This window comes from Triticum aestivum, chromosome 3B, assembly GCF_018294505.1.
Source record: "Triticum aestivum cultivar Chinese Spring chromosome 3B, IWGSC CS RefSeq v2.1, whole genome shotgun sequence".
Classification (NCBI taxonomy): Eukaryota; Viridiplantae; Streptophyta; class Magnoliopsida; order Poales; family Poaceae; genus Triticum; species Triticum aestivum.
Window position 1 is genome coordinate 268,557,817 of NC_057801.1, and position 19,489 is coordinate 268,577,305.

Here is a 19,489-nt window from a genome sequence, read left to right on the forward strand (position 1 = left end):
GGTTGTTTGATTTATATGAGAGATATGTTTTATGGTCATGCTCCGATGGTCAATGGTTTATTCTTAATGAATCTCGAGCGTAATATTACACATGTTTATAGTGTGAATACCAAAAGATGTAAAGTTGATAACGATAGTCCCACATACTTGTGGCACTGCCGCCTTGGTCACATTGGTGTCAAGCGCATAAAGAAGCTCCATGCTGATGGACTTTTAGAGTCTCTTGATTATGAATCGTTTGACACATGCGAACCATGCCTCATGGGCAAAATGACCAAGACTCCGTTCTCCGGAACAATGGAGCGAGCAACCAACTTGTTGGAAATCATACATACCGATGTGTGCGGTCCAATGAGAGTTGAGGCTCGCGGAGGATATCGTTATGTTCTCACTCTCACTGATGACTTGAGTAGATATGGGTATGTCTACTTAATGAAACACAAGTCTGAGACCTTTGAAAAGTTCAAGGAATTTCAGAATGAGGTGGAGAATCAACGTGACCGAAAGATAAAGTTCCTACGATCAGATCGTGGAGGAGAATACTTAAGTCACGAATTTGGTACACACTTAAGGAAATGTGGAATCGTTTCACAACTCACGCCGCCTGGAACACCTCAGCGAAACGGTGTGTCCGAACGTTGTAATCGCACTCTATTGGATATGGTGCGATCTATGATGTCTCTTACCGATTTACCGCTATCATTTTGGGGATACGCTCTAGAGACAGCTACATTCACTTTAAATAGGGCACCGTCTAAATCCGTTGAGACGACACCGTATGAATTATGGTTTGGGAAGAAACCTAAGCTGTCGTTTCTAAAAGTTTGGGGATGCGATGCTTATGTCAAGAAACTTCAACCTGAAAAGCTCGAACCCAAGTCGGAAAAATGCGTATTCATAGGATACCCTAAGGAAACTGTTGGGTATACCTTCTACTTAAGATCCGAAGGCAAGATCTTTGTTGCCAAGAACGGATGCTTTCTGGAAAAAGAGTTTCTCTCGAAAGAAGTAAGTGGGAGGAAAGTAGAACTCGATGAAGTACTACCTCTCGAACGGGAAAGTGGTGCAGCGCAGGAAACCGTTCCTGTGATGCCCACACCAACTGTAGAGGAAAACAATAATGATGATCAAGGTGCTTCGGATCAAGTTGCTACTGAACTTCGTAGGTCCACAAGGACACGTTCCGCACCAGAGTGGTACGGCAACCCTGTCCTGGAAATCATGTTGTTAGACAACGGTGAACCTTCAAACTATGAAGAAGCAATGGCGGGCCCAGATTCCAACAAATGGCTTGAAGCCATGAAATCCGAGATAGAATCCATGTATGAAAACCAAGTATGGACTTTGACAGACTTGCCCGATGATCAGCGAGCGATAGAAAACAAATGGATTTTTAAGAAGAAGACGGACGCGGATGGTAATGTTACCATCTATAAAGCTCGACTTGTCACTAAGGGTTATTGACAAGTTCAAGGGATTGACTACGACGAGACATTCTCTCCCGTAGCGAAGCTGAAGTCCGTCCGAATCATGTTAGCAATTGCCGCATACTATGATTATGAGATATGGCAGATGGACGTCAAAACGGCATTCCTTAACGGGCATCTTAAGGAAGAGCTGTATATGATGCAGCCGGAAGGTTTTGTCGATCCTAAGAACGCTAACAAGGTATGCAAGCTCCAGCGATCCATTTATGGGCTGGTGCAAGCATCTCGGAGTTGGAACATTCGCTTTGATGAGATGATCAAAGCGTTTGGGTTTATGCAGACTTATGGAGAAGCCTGCGTTTACAAGAAAGTGAGTGGGAGCTCTGTAGCATTTCTCATATTATATGTAGATGCCATACTCTTGATGGGAAATGATATAAAACTTCTGGACAGCATTAAGGCCTACTTGAATAAGTGTTTTTCAATGAAGGACCTTGGAGAAGCTGCTTACATATTAGGCATCAAGATCTATAGAGATAGATCGAGACGCCTCATAGGTCTTTCACAAAGCACATACCTTGATAAGATTTTGAAAAGGTTCAAAATGGATCAGTCCAAGAAGGGGTTCTTGCCTATGTTACAAGGTGTGAGATTGAGCTCAGCTCAGTCACCGACCACGGCAAAAGATAAAGAAGAGATGAGTGTCATCCCCTATGCTTCAGCCATAGGATCTATTATGTATGCCATGCTGTGTACCAGACCTGATGTAAACCTTGCCGTAAGTTTGGTAGCAAGATACCAAAGTAACCCCGGCAAGGAACACTGGACAGCGGTCAAGAATATCCTGAAGTACCTGAAAAGGACAAAGGACATGTTTCTCGTTTATGGAGGAGACGAAGAGCTCGTCATAAAGGGTTACGTCGACACTAGCTTCGACTCAGATCTGGATGACTCTAATTCACAAACCGGATACGTGTATATGTTGAATGGTGGAGCAGTAAGCTGGTGCAGCTGCAAGCAGAGCGTCGTGGCGGGATCTACGTGTGAAGCGGAGTACATGGCAGCCTCGGAGGCAGCGCATGAAGCGATTTGGGTAAAGGAGTTCATCACCGACCTAGGAGTCATACCCAATGCGTCGGGGCCGATCAAACTCTTCTGTGACAACACTGGAGCTATTGCCCTTGCCAAGGAGCCCAGGTTTCACAAGAAGACCAGGCACATCAAGCGTCGTTTCAACTCCATCCGTGAAAATGTTCAAGATGGAGACATAGAGATTTGCAAAGTACACACGGATCTGAATGTCGCAGATCCGTTGACTAAACCTCTCTCGCGAGCAAAACATGATCAACACCAGGACTCTATGGGTGTTCGATTCATCACAATGTAACTAGATTGGTGACTCTAGTGCAAGTGGGAGACTGTTGGGAATATGCCCTAGAGGCAATAATAAAAGTATTATTATATTTCATTGTTCATGATAATTGTCTTTTGTTCATGCTATAACTGTATTATCCGGAAATGGTAATACACGTGTGAACACATAGACCACAATATGTCCCTAGTGAGCCTCTAGTTGACTAGCTCGTTGTGATCAACGGATAGTCATGGTTTCCTGACTATGGACATTGGATGTCGTTGATAACGGGATCACATCATTAGGAGAATGATGTGATGGACAAGACCCAATCCTAAGCATAGCATAAAGATCGTGTAGTTCGTTTGCTAGGGCTTTGCCAATGTCAAGTATCTCTTCCTTCGACCATGAGATCGTGTAACTCCCGGATACCGTAGGAGTGGCTTGGGTGTATCAAACGTCACAACGTAACTGGGTGACTATAAAGGTGCATTACAGGTATCTCCGAAAGTATCTGTTGGGTTGACACGGATCGAGACTGGGATTTGTCACTCCATATGACGGAGAGGTATCTCTGGGCCCACTCGGTAATGCATCATCATAATGAGCTCAAGGTGACCAAGGTGTTGGCCACGGGATCATGCATTACGGCACGAGTAAAGTGACTTGCCGGTAATGAGACTGAACAAGGTATTGGGATACCGACGATCGAGTCTCGGGCAAGTAACGTATCGATTGACAAAGGGAATTGTATACAGGGTTTTGATCGAATCCTCGACATCGTGGTTCAACCGATGAAATCATCGAGGAGCATGTGGGAGCCAACATGGGTATCCAGATCCCGCTGTTGGTTATTGACCGGAGAGTGGTCCCGGTCATGTCTGCATGTCTCCCGAACCCGTAGGGTCTACACACTTAAGGTTCGGTGACACTAGGGTTGTTAGGAAGACTAGTATGTGACTACCGAATGTTGTTCGAAGTCCCGGATGAGATCCCGGATGTCACGAGAGTTCCGGAATGGTCCGGAGGTGAAGTTTTATATATGGGAAGTTGTCATACGGACACCGGAAAGTTTCCGGGGGTTATCGGTATTGTACCGGGGCCACCGGAGGGGTTCCGGGGGTCCACCGGGAGGGGCCACCCCTCCCGGAGGGCCACATGGGCCGCAAAGGGGAGGGAGCCAGCCCCTGGAGAGCTGGGCGTGCCCCCCACCTTGGGCCCATGCACCTAGGGTTGGGGGGGAAACCCTGAGGGGGGCGCCCCCCTTGCTTGGGGGGCAAGCCTCCCCTCCCTGGCCGCCGCCCCCCCTCTAGATCCCATCTAGAGGGGTCGGCCCCCCTTGCCCCTTCCCCTATAAATAGAGGGGTGGGGGAGGGCTGTTGAACACATCCAAAGGCGCAGCCCCTCCCCTCCCCAACACCTCTCCTCCTCCGTTAAGTGCTTGGCGAAGCCCTGTCGGAGTACTGCTGCACCAACACCACCACGCCGTCGTGCTGCCGTTGGAGCGAGCTTCCTCAACCTCTCCTTCCCCCTTGCTGGATCAAGAAGGAGGAGACATCTCCCGTCCCGTACGTGTGTTGAACGCGGAGGTGCTGTCCGTTCAGCACTTGGACATCGGTGATCTGAATCACGTCGAGTACGACTCCATCATCACCATCCCCTTGCAAGCTTCCGCACGCGATCTACAAGTGGTATGTAGATGCAAACTCTCTCCCATGACTCGTTGCTTAGATGAACTCATAGATGGATCTTGGTGAAACCGTAGGAAAAATTTTAATTTTCTGCAACGTTCCCCAACAGCATCACACTTACTGACCGGCTCTACTTCGACCCACTTTGTGAACTTATCAACCGCCACCAAGAGGTGAGTCTTTTTATCTTTGGATCTCTTAAAAGGTCCAACCATGTCAAGCCCCCAGACTGCAAACGGCCAAGTAATTGGAATCATCCTCAACTCTTGAGCCGGCACATGAGCCCGTCTTGAGAACTTCTCACAACCGTCACATTTACTAACCAGATCCTCTGCGTCTGCGTGAGCCGTCAGCCAATAAAACCCATGACGAAAAGCTTTATCCACGAGAGACTTTGACCCGGCGTGATGACCACAATCTCCTTCATGAATCTCACGGAGAATTTCTTGGTCTTCTTCAGGAGAAATGCAACGCTGAAAAGCCCCTGTAACACTACAATGATGCAACTCGCCATTGATAATCATCATGGACTTAGACCGCCGGGTTATCTGCCTGGCCAAGGTTTCATCCTCAGGCAACTCGCCTCGTGTCATATAAGCCAGATACGGCACCGTCCAATCTGGGATGATATGAAGAGCCGCCACCAACTGTGCCTCAGGGTCAGGAACAGCCAAATCTTCCTCTGTAGGTAGCTTGATAGAAGGGTTATGCAAAACATCCAAGAAAGTATTAGGCGATACCGGCTTACGCTGAGATCCCAGCCGGCTTAAGGCATCAGCCGCCTCGTTCTTTCTACGGTCAATGTGCTCCACCTGATAACCTTTGAAGTGCCCTGCAATTGCATCAACCTCCCGGTGATAAGCCGCCATGAGAGGATCCTTTGAATCCCACTTGCCTGACACTTGCTGATACTCAGCTACATTGTTAGTACTTAGCTACATTGTTAGTACAAGGGAACATCAACCGGAGTACATAACAAAATTTATCACCCCGAGGGGAAGCCAAAATAACTCCAGCCCCCGAGCCCTCCAATTGTCTAGACCCGTCAAAATGAATTGTCCAATAGGTATTGTCCGGCTTTTCCTCAGGCATCTGCAATTCTGTCCAGTCATTGATGAAATCCACCAGCGCTTGAGATTTAATAGCTGTGCGTGGCACATATTTTAAACCATGAGGCCCAAGCTCAATGGCCCATTTGGCGACTCGCCCTGTGGCCTCTCTGTTATGAATAATATCCCCAAGGGGGCAGAACTAACCACAGTGATGGGGTGGCCCAAGAAGTATTGCTTAAGCTTCCGGCTGGCCATGAACACTCCATAGACGAGCTTCTGCCAGTGCGGATATCGCTGCTTGGACTCAATCAGTACTTCACTGATATAGTAAACCGGCCGCTGAACCGGGTGCTCCTTGCCAGCCTCCTTGCGTTCCACCACAATAGCCACACTGACAGCATGGGTGTTAGCAGCTACATACAGTAACAAGGGCTCCTTGTCAATGGGAGCAGCAAGAACCGGCGGCTCAGCTAACTGTCTCTTCAGATCTTCAAAGGCTGTATTGGCGGCGCCACTCCAAGTAAAGCTATTCATCTTCTTCATCATCTGATACAGCGGCATAGCCTTTTCTCCTAACCGGCTTATAAACCGGCTTAAAGTGGCGATGCGACCCGCCAAACGCTGGACATCATTAATGCACGCCACCTTGGCCCGGGAGGTGATGGCTTTGATCTTCTCTGGGTTAGCTTCAATGCCTCTGTTAGAAACCAGAAAGCCCAAAAGCTTGCCTGCAGGCACACCAAAAACACATTTAGCCGGGTTAAGCATCATCTTATAAACCCGGAGATTATCAAAGGTTTCCTTGAGATCATCAATCAAGGTATCTTTCTCTCTGGATTTAACCACTATATCATCCACATAAGCATGAACATTGCGTCCAATCTGATCATGAAGACAATTCTGTACGCATCGCTGGTAAGTCGCCTAGGCACTCTTGAGCCCAAAAGGCATTGAAACATAGCAGAAGGCTCCAGACGGAGTAATGAACGCCATCTTCTCCTGGTCCTTAACAACCATCTTGATCTGATGATAACCAGAGTAAGCATCCAGAAAGCTCAAACGCTCACAACCCGCCGTAGCATCTATGATCTGATCAATACGAGGGAGAGCGAAAGGATCAGCCGGACAAGCTTTGTTTAAGTCCGTGTAATCCACACAAATACGCCAAGTGCCGTTTTTCTTGAGAACAAGCACCGGGTTAGCCAGCCACTCTGGGTGAAACACCTCAATGATGAACCCAGCCGCCAAGAGCCGTGCCACTTCCTCACCAATAGCTTTCCTTCTCTCCTCATTAAACTGCCGAAGAAATTGCTTGACCGGCTTAAACTTTGGATCGATATTAAGAGTGTGCTCAGCGAGTTCTCTCGGTACACCCGACATGTCAGATGGCTTCCATGCAAAAATGTCCCGATTCTCATGAATGATCTCGATGAGAGCGCCTTCCTATTTGGGATCCAAATTAGCGCTAATACTGAACTGCTTGGATGAGTCGCCTGGGACAAAGTCGACAAGCTTAGTCTCCTCCGCCGACTGAAATTTCATGACCGGCTCATGCTCTGTAGTTGGCTTCTTCAAGGATGTCATATCCGCCGGGTCAACATTGTCCTTATAGAACTTTAACTCTTCCGTCGCGCAGGCCGACTCAGCATAAGCCGCGTCACCCTCTTCACATTCTAGAGACACCTTGAGGCTCCTGTGTACCGTAATGGTTCCCTTATAACCCGACATTTTGAGCTGCAAGTACACATAACACGGCCGTGCCATGAACTTGGCATAAGCCGGCCGCCCAAACAGAGCATGATATGGGCTCTTGATCTGAACCACTTCAAATGTTAACTTCTCGGCTCTGAATCATATTCATCTCCAAATGCTACCTCCAACTCTATCTTGCCGACTGGATACACCGACTTACCAGGTACAACTCCATGGAAAACAGTGTTGGACTTCTTAAGGCTCTTATCAGTCAACCCCATGCGACGGAAGGTCTCATAATAAAGGATATTGATACTGCTGCCTCCATCCATCAGCACCTTGGTGAACTTGTATCCACCCACTTGAGGGGCTACGACCAGGGCTAAGTGACCCGGATTGTCAACCCAGGGAGGGTGATCCTCTCTACTCCATATGATAGGCTGTTCAGACCACCTCAAATAACGAGGGGTTGCCGGCTCAGCCGCATTCACGGCCCTCTTATGAAGCTTCTGGTCCCGTTTACACAAACTGGTGGTAAACACATGATATTTCCCACTGTTCAGCTGCTTTGGATTGCTCTGGTATCCACCTTGTTGCTGCTGCTGACTGCCCTGACCAGCCTGTTGGTTATATCCACCCTGGTTTCCATGGGAATTTTGAAAATTGGGATTTGACCCGCTGCCCGGGCCATGAAAGCCGCCACCACCTGAGCCGCCAGGGCCATTGTTACCGTCAAACGTGTTGGAATTCTTGAACGCCTTCATAATCGTGCAGTCCTTCCACAAATGTGTAGCCGGCTTCTCCTTAGTATCGTGTCTCGGACAAGGTTCATTCAACAACTGCTCAAGTGTGGGTCCTGACCCGCCAGACCGAGGAGGTGGCCTTCCCTTGCGCCGCTGGTTATGACCCTGTGTATTGGTGTTCGCTAAAAAATCCAAGCTACCGTCAGCCTTACGTTTGTTACCTCCTTGATTTGTCGGGTTATGCTGAGAGCCCTTGCTGTTGCCATTCCTCTTTCCCTTCCCTGCCTTCTCATCATCAGACTCGGGATCCTTGGTACTATCAGAATCGGCATACTTGACCAGAGCCGCCATCAGCGTGCCCATATCATTGCAATCACGTTTGAGCCGCCCCAGCTTTTGTTTCGAAGGTAAGAAACGACAATTCTTCTCCAACATTAAGATTGCAGAGCCGGCATCCATCTTATCAGATGAATGTATTATGGCCTTAACCCGGCGTACCCAATGGGTTGTAGACTCACCCTCTTCCTGCTTACAGTTTGTCAGATCCGTGATTGACATGGATTGCTTGCACGTGTCTTTAAAGTTCTGGATGAACTGGGCCTTTAACTCTGCCCATGAATTGATTGAATTAGGTGGCAGGCCCTTCAACCAGGTGCGGGCGGTTCCATCCAACATCATGGTGAAGTACTTAGCCATCGCTGCGTTAGAAACTTCCAACGGCTCCATAGCCATCTCGTAGCTCTCAATCCACGCCCCAGATTGTAAGTCGGCTGTGTAATTCGGCACCTTCCTTGGTCCTTTAAAATCTTTGGGCAACCGCTCATTACGTAGAGTCGGCACTAGACACGGGACTCCTCCAGTCCGGGTGGCTATACCTGCCTCAACAGAAGTCGCCGGGTGAACCGGATATGGCTGATAAGTCGTCAACTGAGCCGCCCGTTCAGCCTCTTGCCGTAGTCCCTCTTGCTCTACCAAGTTAACAGCCTCATGACGTGGCGGGTTACCGCCACCTGGCTGGTCACGGCGTCTAACATTGCTTGATATGGCCGCTGAATCCATGTGCCTGCTGTAACTTGGGCTTCGGCTTGGACGAGGGGTCGAGTGGATCCTGTCCCGGCTGTATGAGTACGCCTCCTGCTGTACTAAAGCCGTCTGAAGAAGTTCCCTGACCCGGTGGGTTTCAACCGCAGTCGGAGAGTCGCCATCAATTGGTAGAGCTGCCAATCGGGTTGCCGCTGCTATCATGTTTTCCAATGGGTTGGAGTAATGACCCGGGGGTGTTGGTACGTACTGAGGCGGCGCCATGTTCACACGGGGAGGTCCCATTACTGGCAGCTAAAACGGTGCTCTGTCCCCGGGTGTCGCAACATGGTCCATTCCTGTACGCGGAGGGAGCCACGACGGGTTGCCTGTCTGTGGAGTAAGCCACGGCGGGTTGCTGGGCCCTGCTCCTGGCGTGTTAAAAAGGTTCTGAGGGTCATAAACCGGGGGAAGTCGAGACTGGGTCTTCTAATACCTTCTCCTCATGACCTCATTACCCGTGTTCTGGTCTTGTGTAAGCCGGAAAGCGTGCGCTTGGATCTGCTGAGCCTGAACATCCAGAGCCGCCCGCTCAGCGGTTATCCTGACATCTTCTGCTGCCAGGTCTTCTTTAGCTTGCGCCATATCCAGCTTCAACTGTGCCACTTCCGCATCATCACTAGCTTGATCCGCCGGGCTGACGTTAGAGTAGATGGCCGCCTCACCATCAGAGGCAGACCCTTCAGAGAGTCCTCCGTGGATGCATCCCGCGAAGGCACGCTTCACAGCCGGCGGAGCCCGGGCGGGTCTCGCACGCTGAGCCGTCTCGATGAGGTCGGTGCAGATGTCCGGCTCAGGGCCCAGCTCGCCGATCTTGCCGATGAAGACGTGGATTCCGCCGAAGGGGACCCGGTACCCGTACTCAATTGAGCCGGCCTTGGGGCCCCAGCCTGCGTCGTCGATGTAGAGCTTGCCGTGACGACTCTTGGTCATCTAGCCCATAGCGTATCCCTTGAGCCCTTCGAAGCTGCCCTTCAAGAACTCAAATCCATCGTGCGCTGGCCCCACGGTGGGCGCCAACTGTCGTGGAATTGTCACGTCAGATGTCCTAGTGCAAGGACTTAGTCATGGAGCCATCGCAACTAGGAAGCTTGAAGGGGTTAATCAGGACAAGAGACACGAGAGATTTATACTAGTTCGGCCCCTTACGATGAAGGTAAAAGCCTACGTCTAGTTGTGATTGGGATTATGTATGTCTCGATGACCAGGAAGCAGAATCGCTTGACCTAGCTCTCAAGTTGTTGTTTCGTACCCTAAACCACCGCCGGGTCGTCCCTTTATATACTGAGGTTGACACCCAGCAGCTCTACAGAGTCCCGGCCGGCTTATAGATTGTATCCGGCTCGGTCTCTTAATCTTTCTTGACTTACAACACAAGTTACATGAACAAGGCGGTTTAACACTACGGGCCTTAAGTCTCCTCTGGGCCTTGGGGCCTTTACTAAGCCGCCATCTTCAACCTTGAGCTTCTATCTTCAGGAATGCTTGTAGTTATAACCCGACTCCTTATGGCGGGTCATACCTAGTAGTTTTATTCCGTAAGGGGCTGATTTGGATTCATATGTTTCATGCTATGGTTAGATTTATCCTAATTCTTCTTTCGTAGTTGCGGATGCTTGCAAGAGGGGGTAATCATAACTGGGAGGCTTGTTCAAGTAAGAACAACATCAGAGTAACGAACGTCAATCAAACAAAAATGATGAAAGTGACTAGATGAAATTCCCGTGTGTCCTCAAGAACACTTTTCTTATTATAAGAGACTGTTTCAGCCTGTCCTTTGCTACAAAAAGGATTGGCTACCTTTCTGCACCTTTGTTACCGTTACTACTTATTGCTCGTCTCAAATTACATTGCTATCAAACTATCTGTTACCGACAATTTCAGTGCTTGCAGAAAATACCTTGCTGAAAACTGCTTGTCATTTCCTTCTGCTCCTCGTTGGGTTCGACACTCTTACTTATCGAAAGGACTATGATTGATCCCCTATACTTGTGGTCATCATTCTCCAATGTATCTATAATTTTTTTATTCCATGTTATTATATTATCAATCGTGGATATTTTATATGACTTTTTATGCTATTTTATATCATTTTTTCGGATTAACCTGTTAACCTAGTGCCTAGTGCCAGTTGTTGTTTTCTGCTTGTTTTGGTTTTTCAGAAAATCTGTACCAAACGAAGCCTAAACGCTACGGAACTTTTTAACGATTTTTTTCTGAACAAGAGAGACCCTAGAAGCTTCGGGAGGAGACCAGACGACAATCAAGGAGATGGCGAGGCAACAGGGCGCACCCTAGAGGGGGTGCCCTGTTACCTTGTGGGCCCATGTGTCTCCGTCTGACGTAATTTCACCTTTATAAATTCTCTAATATTGGGAAACCAACAGAGAGCCACTTGAAACCCTTTTTCCGCCACCGCAAGTTTTTTTTCTTTTGCGATCCCATCTGGAGGCCTTTTTTGGTACTCTGCCGGAAGGGGAATCGATCATGGAGGGCCTCTAAATCATCCTTGCTACCTTCCGATGATGCGTGAGTAGTTCACCACAGACCTACGGGTCCATAGCTAGTAGCTAGATGGCTTCTTCTTTCTCTTTGATCTTCAATACCATGTTCTCCTCGATGTTCTTGGAGTTCTATCCGATGTAATCTTATTTTGCGGTGTGTTTGTTAGGATCCGATAAATTGTGAGTTTATGATCTGAATATTCATGAGAAGTAATTGAGTCTTCTCTAAATTTTATTATGCATGATTGTTATAGCTTTGTACTTTTCTTCGATCTATCCGCTTGGTTTGGCCAACTAGATTGATTTATCTTCAATGGGAGATATGCTTTGTGATGGGTTCAATCTTGCGGTGCTCTATATCCCAGTGACACAAGGGGACAAGACACGTATTTGTATTGCTGCCATTAAAAGGTAAAATGATAGGGTTTATTCATAGTGATTGGGTTTACTTTGTCTACATCATGTCATCTTGCTTAAGGCGTTACTTCGTTTTTCATGAACTTAATACCATAGATGCATACTGGATAGCGGCCGACTGATGGAGTAATAGTAGTAGATGCAGATAGGAGTCGGTATATTTGTCTCGGACGTGATGCCTATATATATGATCATTGCCTTGAATATTATCATAACTATGCGCTTTTCTATCAATTGCCCAACAGTAATTTGTTCACCCACCGTATGCTATGTGTTCGAGAGAGAGAAGTCTCTAGTGAAAACTATGGCCCCCCAGGTCTACTTTAATCATATTACTAAAATCTAAATTCCTTTGCTGCTATTTTATTTTATTTTATTTTGTTTTGTTTTGCAATTTATCCATCTACCTATACAAGATTTGATCTTTGCAAGTAACGAGTCCAAGGGGATTGACAACCCTCTTGCCCGCGTTGGGTGCAAGTATTTGCTTTTGTGTGCGTATGTGTTGTTCATGAGGCTTTGCGTGATTCTCCTATTGGTTCGATAAACCTTGGTTCTCATCGAGGGAAATACTTATCTCTACTGTACTACATCATTTCTCCTCTTCGGAAAAAACCACGCAGCTCACAAGTAGCACAACGCTCATCTCCCCAACAGCTGGCATCTCAGCCCAGATCGGGTGCCCGTGCCGCCTATCCCGACGAGCGGCCGCGCCCGTCTGCTGGAGATCGACTACCGGCGTGCCCGCCAGCCACCAGACCTCCTGAACAGCCAGTGGTACACCGTCGATTCTCTCGTGTGGGACACCTGGTTCCGGGACGAGCACGACCTGCATCGGCAGACGTTTTTCGCCGATCGTGATCCAAGCCCGCCATGGGCGCGCTCTGCTAGCCGTGTGCGTGCTCTCAGTTCGCCCAGGTCACGCGGTCGTGCGCGGGTGCATGCACAGTCCCACGCCCTCCCCCTCGTCATCCTTGCCACCAGCTCCCACCATGACCGCCGAAGAGGAGGAGGGCTGGTGAGGAGGGTGCTCGAGGAGTCCGAGAGGGAGTACGACCGCGCCCAGCAGGACTGCCTCGACATGATGATGGCACTTTCGGGTGCCGATGATGTGGCCATACCCGAGCTGGAGGTCAAAGAGGAGCCAGTTTCGGATCCACCCGCTGCAACCTGGAACCCGGAGTTGGTGGGGGAGTCCTGGACGTGGACATCCACGGTGCCATGCAACCCACCTTAACCGCCGGCCTCGTGGGTGGGCACATAGCTGTGGTCACCAGCCCCCCCCCCCCCCCCCCCAACCACAGCAGGCGCCGCCCGCGCCTCTTTGGCAACCACCTGAGGCGTTGCCTGCCCTTCTTTGGCAGCCACCAATGAGGCCGCCAACCCACCTTTGGCAGCCACGCCGTACATTGACCTCACCATGGATGATGATGACGAGGACAACGACGACTGAAGACGACCAGCAAGGCGGTGATGGCCCGATCTAGGGTTTCTAGTTTTTACATTTTTTTTAATTCCAAGTTTAATTTGAATGTTCGGGCGTGACTTTTGTGGACTTTCTAAGTTAATGTAATATGTATCGTTTTTAATTATTTGTAATGTTTTTTTAATTTAAGTTCATAATGCGGACAAATATTTGAAATGCGGCGGTCGGTTGAGCGCATAGACAGATGAGTGACCGCAAACGGACGGTCGTGTCCGTTTTACCGACGCAAATGGACAGAAATCAAACATAATCCATATCATTTGCGGTCGTGCGTTGAAATTGGCCTTATAGCTACTTTGTGTTTGTGCTTTGCCTCATAAGCCTTTCGTATTATATGTTGCTGCGTTTTAGGGAGGCTGTCATATAGAGACTCTGCTAGAGCTGTTTTAAACCAGTTTAAGTTCACGTTTTTCACATCCAAATTTGGCCCTTTCTCCGTAAAATTCGATTCTGAAATTGCAAATTGTGGTGGATTAGCCGGCCGGAGGAAGCAGGTGAAAGGCCGAGATATTTCTTTCCCGTAGTCGTCGCCTCACGCTGCCCCTGAGTAGCTCCCGTAGCTCGCCGCCCCGTGCGCCATGAGTTGCGCGGCGGTGTGTGCTCCCACCTCCGGTCTCGGCCGCCACCACGGCTTCCTCTCCTCCCCCTCGACTGTATGCAGGCGACGAGGGAGAGCTTCCTACACTATCCGGGCCTGTGCCAACTCCGGCGACGCGGATGACAGCGGCGGAGGTCTCCTACCTCGGATGGTGCTGCACGACTCCCTCGATGCCGCGGGGGTCGTCACTGATCACGCTAGGGCGGCGAGGGACGGGTTCGCGGTGCAGATCGGGAGGCTCACGAGGCTCAACGCTGAGACCAGCATCGCCATCAGCCGCGGCGCCGATCTCGCGCGGGCCGCGCTCTGTATCGCGGCTGAGGACGACTCGCTCGTCTCCCACTCCTCTGTGCCGCTCCCCGTCGACGCCTTCATTGCTCGCCTTGACGACCTTTCCACCGGGTTCCTCGCCGCGGGATTCCTCCCGCCCTCCGGCGCGCCGCCCGAGGTCTTCTTCGACCACCTCGACCGCTACCTCTACGTCCACAAGGTAATTTGACAGTCAAATTGATGCGATCATGTTACATTTTGGATAAATCGGCATAAATGCCACGGGCACATTTTGGTATCGATATGAGACTCCGAATATGCAATTTCAAGCCCTTCATTAAATTATGCGGAATCGTGTTCCATCTATCAGTTGTACCATCAATTGATGTGCTAGCATGTTACTACGTTGCAATTTTTCATTCAGGGCTTTCGAAGAACAAACGTAGCATCAGATGCTCGGGCTATGTATCTTCACTCGGTATGATTGACCCTGTCTTCTCCGCTTTGTATGTAATCTCACGTGATTGCCATGTGTGTGGTCTATCCATTCTAATGTTGTTTTTGTTGTCTACAATTGGCAGACTTTGACATGCCGATCAGGATCAGCTCTAATGCTTTCGTTGATATATTCGGAGATGCTAAAGACACTACGGTTATATGGCTTACTAGACTTCGATGAGGAGATCTACTTTCCACATGATCTCAATGGCCGCCCTAGGGGCTATGACAAACGAAGAAGCAAGTTTTGTGATGAACCAAATATTATGACAGCGAAGTCACTTTTGGTTGAGGTGAGCTTATTTTGATCTTCATTCCAGATGTTCCATTTTCAAACGTCATTTAGCTGTGGAAGTATCAGGCAAGAATAACTTTGAGCATTTGCTAAATACTCATTTAATGTTTTTGGGGAAGTATCCTGCAATTGAGAAATCTTAGCTCGCTCTGGTTTGCTGAATAGAGATATTTTCATCAGCTTCTTCACTAGCAGCAAAATGGCTGCCATATTGGTTTTGGGTTTCAGAACGAGACTTGAGTTCAATCCCTTCTTGGCAAATTTTATATGCAAATACTGTCAAAGGTGTTTCATAACTTTAGACAATTCATTCTCACGACATTCTGGACTAGCCTAAACTTATTATTTGGTTCTGTTCCATACTTATCCGTATACAAGTCTTCTGTTTAGAAAATAAACTAGAGTTTGGCAGGCCTTTTCAGCATTCACCACTTATTGCTTTCTTAGCTTCATACACATTATACAATACAACTGTAAGTAATGTATTTTCCTTAGGGTCTTTTGTTTCACCCGCTCATGTTTGAGACCCAACAGTTAAGTTACATTTGCAAAGTTATTACGTGTCCCCCAAACCAGGTAACATTACGTGGTTTTCACCTGATGATTCTGGACGTTACATCCGATTCGTATACTCAGAACCAGAAATTTAGGTGTCAACTCTTAATTGGGTATTTTTCTGAATAATATCTTAACTGGGCTTTTACCTGGAACTGTATCCCAACCCTGAATAGCTTGCTCTGGGCGTTACATGGTTGCTTATCTCTTAAGATAGTTTGCTTCTTCTCCTAATGTTAGCTATCATGCTTTGGTTCTCTTCTTTTAATGGTGATTTTATAAGGCTCCAACAGTTGACATCTGTTGAATGCAATGACATTTGGGCATACTTTGATTAATCCGTTTTCCAGATTTTACAAACTCTGAAGGGTATGTTTTGGCCGTTCCAGTCTAATCAGTCAAGTAGCTTATTTTTGAATGCTGTTGCTGCAAACCACCATGGCCCTGGTAATGTAGGCGGCAGTCAGGCAAGGTCACATGGCAATATAAGGTTTGTTTTGTGTATAACCTGGTCAGCATACAATTGCTATTGTCATCATACATGATACGAATTACGACACTGGAGTGACGTGATTTTATTTTTATAGTGCCATAGAGATGGCTGCTGCTAAATCTGCTCAACATAGGTTGATGCGTGGAGTATGGACTAATGTGCGCTTTGGTGATATGCGTCGTGCTTTGGCAGGTACAACACTTTTCCGTTTAGTTTCTTACTAATTTGGAGGTGCATACAAGGACGACGTGGTGGAACTCGTGGATCTTCCGTTAAAATGATTAGAATAAGTCACCTCATTGATAATTCACAATAGTGCCTTTGATTTTTCTGTTTCTTATTCACGATATATCCAAACTATCCACACCTGTACATTCCTTGTTCCCCATCAAGAATTTTGGAAACAGATAGGCCATTGCCTTTCTTTTCTCTAAGTCCCTGTTTCTCCAAATCTGCATTTTCTAGCAGTCACTGACCAGGTTCATTCATACCATGCATCTTGATGGCAGCTTGCGAGAGATTGATCCTACTGAATCACAATCCCTGTGAGCTTAGGGACTATGCTGCCCTTCTGTACCACTGTGGCTACTACAAAGATTGCCTGCAGTACTTAACGTCGTACCAAAATGCCATGGTATTTCATCTTCAAATCTTGCATTCAGCCATTGTAAATACTACGCCGCCTGTAAATGCCACTCTACATCTATTCCTTACAGGTTGGGCAGCCCCGGACCAATCCACTGGAGATGTTGGAGGACGACGCAGTGAACACTCTCACGGCACGAGTAAACCTAATTTTAGCAGAGGATGGCTGGGACAGCCACAGACCTGCTGCAAGTTACTGGACCAAAAATTCTGAGCCATGGTAGACACTCTTGACCGATCAGTGTATATAATTCACTAACTGAGACATGGATGTGCAACAACTTGTACATATAATTGTACCCTGGACGTTTTCAAGCATTTATGAAATGGGACTAAATTCTGGTGCCGTTCTCACTTTGCATCTTTCTCAACTTGTGCAGTCAAAAACAATCACGACAAATGTAAACTCATATTGATTTTTAGTCTTCAGTTATGTTCACCGAAGAACTTGTACGAGATATTAACCATTGATGTAAACCTCGAAAAGTTTACCACGGATCACAGTATCGCAGTAGCATAAGATTCAAGGATTACTAGTAGTAGTAGATATAATCCAAATACAGTCATAGGGATCGAAGAAAGCCAAACAATATTGTCATTACACAGGATAACCAAACTAATTATGATAATAAGTACTAGCATATCACGAATGACTAGTAGCACCGGATGAACTCTAATAGAGAAGGAATTGATTAAACCTCAATAATAAAACCTGACTAACTACTAGAAGAGCAAACTGATCACTGAAGCAGCAAGACGAGACCGACACAAAGAGCGGCCATCGCTGCAGCGAGAGCGACGCCGCCGGCAGCAACCGCAGCGGCACCAGAGGACGTGCCCGGTGAAGACCCACCGTGCCCGCCGCCAGACCCAGAGCCGTCTCCGCCTTGGCCTGGCGCATAGGCGGCCGGAGCAGGCGCGGGCGCAGGCTCGGCCGGGTGCACCATGACGCGCACGATGAGCCTCTGGCCCTCCTCGCAATGCCCCGGCTCACCGCTGATGAAGCAGAAGAAGCCCGGCCTATCGAGACGCACCGTGGTGCTGCCGTCGGCGAACCTTGACAGGGGGTCCGTGGCGTTGCAGGCGTCGAACTCCTCGCGGGAGACGAGGAGCACCGAGTCGTTCTCGTACTTGAAGTCTGGAATCAAAAGAAAAGATCAGGTTGCAGGACACACGATCATGTGATGAATCATACACAACACAAGTACGCACGCCGTTGGTGACATGGTAAGGGAGATGGAAGAATGATGAGATCGCTGGATGACTCACAGAGCTCGTCGCCGACGTGGAAGCGGTTGTTCATGGCCCACCAGCCATAGCTGGTGTTGGCATCCGGGACGCGCCACCCGCGCGGGCCACCGACGTGGAACACCAGCCCCTGCGCCGGCGTCGTGAGCGCAGGGATGGCGACGAATGCAAGGACGAAGGCCAGCGCGGGGAGGAGGAGCACAGGCTTGGAGGAGGAACCGATCATCAGCGCCGCCATGGCCGGATCGACGACCTCGGATTCAGCGGCCCGGCGGCGGTGCAGCAGGACGCGGAGGAAGGCGGAAGGGACGCCCGCGGCCCTAGGCTGCTGCTGCTCTCTCTCTCTCTCTCTCTCGTTGCTCCGGCCTGGAATGCAATGGCGTGCGCGGCTGTGTATGTGAAGCGCAGGCGCGCGCTCCAGGCGTGTGGTTTTATAGGGGAAGGCCAAGGGAGGCCGGGTAACTTCCCTTTGATGGAGGTTTGACCACGCTTTGAATTCCGCTCGCTGCTTCGTGGGGGAGGTGGGCGGGCGTGCCACGGACGTGCTTAATGAAGGAGGGGGACGTGGGATGTGAAGGTGACGAGGCGGTTTCATTTCCGCTGATTACCTTTGATAGAGCCGCGCGCGCTCTTGACCCGATTTGAAGACGGGGTGTATGTTCAAATGGTTCGGTTGGCTATCCATTTTTAGGATTTTCCCCCGCTTTGTATACTACAAAAAACAACAACATCAGACTACCCACAATGGGAGTAACAAAAGTAGTAACATCACACATATCTAGGTTAAATAGATGATGTGGCATGCAATAAATGAAGAAAGAGATGAAAATGGTAACATAGCTAGTTACTACTAGTATGAGTAACATCACACATATCAAGGCAAGGTGTATCTATAGCCTAATAAATGAAGTGCTCCATGTTACCACACATATGTTACTCCCCACTATAGAGGTAGTAACATAGAGTAGTAACATGGGCATGTTACTAGTCTATGTTACTACCCATTGTGGGTGCTGGAGTGAAAGCAGCACATGCACACCCAAAAAAAAAGAAAAAGAAAATACAAAAGGAAAAAATGCCGACAACGGCGGATCAACAAAAATGAAGATGACTCGCAAGCGCTGCGCCCGCCGGAGAATTCCACCACGCTCCTAGCATCCCGAAACGCCGCATACCAAGCAACTCCTTCAAGAAGGAACGCGACGACAACGACGCTGCTACCGGACATGGCTTAGGGTTTCCCCCAGTACGCGAAGGGCCGTGGGAGGGAAGGGGTATATCCGACGCCCTTCAGGAAGGCACGGCGGCGCCCACGGGCGTCACCGCGTCGGTGCCGGACAAGCCGACATGGATTTCTCCCAACCGTCAACCAACCACGACCCCAGATGATCCATCGCGCTCCACCATACTTGCTGTCCACCAATATGCGCCACCACGGACT

The 19,489-nt window shown here is 48.7% G+C and overlaps 2 protein-coding genes across 2 annotated transcripts; one reads left to right on the forward strand and one right to left on the reverse strand.

Moving 5' to 3' along the window:
* Positions 1-13,929: 13,929 nt before the first annotated feature.
* On the forward strand, positions 13,930-17,154 carry LOC123069674 (uncharacterized). Its single transcript, XM_044492596.1, has 7 exons — positions 13,930-14,534; positions 14,739-14,792; positions 14,896-15,105; positions 16,013-16,152; positions 16,250-16,347; positions 16,665-16,789; positions 16,872-17,154. The coding sequence occupies exons 1-7, from the start codon at positions 14,025-14,027 to the stop codon at positions 17,022-17,024; spliced, it is 1,290 nt and encodes a 429-aa protein (XP_044348531.1). The 5' UTR covers positions 13,930-14,024; the 3' UTR covers positions 17,025-17,154.
* A 224-nt stretch (positions 17,155-17,378) lies between these two features.
* On the reverse strand, positions 17,379-18,463 carry LOC123069675 (early nodulin-like protein 1). The gene is made up of 2 exons (XM_044492598.1): positions 18,070-18,463; positions 17,379-17,938 (listed from the first exon to the last, which is right to left on the reverse strand). Exons 1-2 carry the CDS (start codon positions 18,284-18,286, stop codon positions 17,541-17,543), a joined length of 615 nt encoding a protein of 204 aa, XP_044348533.1. The 5' UTR covers positions 18,287-18,463; the 3' UTR covers positions 17,379-17,540.
* Positions 18,464-19,489: the final 1,026 nt, after the last annotated feature.

What these genes read in the sequence shown, in the direction of transcription:
- LOC123069674 (XM_044492596.1), top strand. Translation starts at nt 14,025, where the DNA reads ATGAGTTGCGCGGCGGTGTGTGCTCCCACCTCCGGTCTCGGCCGCCAC. An exon ending in GCTACCTCTACGTCCACAAG is followed by an intron (nt 14,535 to 14,738) that starts GTAATTTGACAG and finishes TTTTTCATTCAG; the next exon opens with GGCTTTCGAAGAACAAACGT. An exon ending in AGGTCACATGGCAATATAAG is followed by an intron (nt 16,153 to 16,249) that starts GTTTGTTTTGTG and finishes TTATTTTTATAG; the next exon opens with TGCCATAGAGATGGCTGCTG.
- LOC123069675 (XM_044492598.1), bottom strand. Translation starts at nt 18,286, where the DNA reads ATGGCGGCGCTGATGATCGGTTCCTCCTCCAAGCCTGTGCTCCTCCTC. An exon ending in CCACGTCGGCGACGAGCTCT is followed by an intron (nt 17,939 to 18,069) that starts GTGAGTCATCCA and finishes TTTTGATTCCAG; the next exon opens with ACTTCAAGTACGAGAACGAC.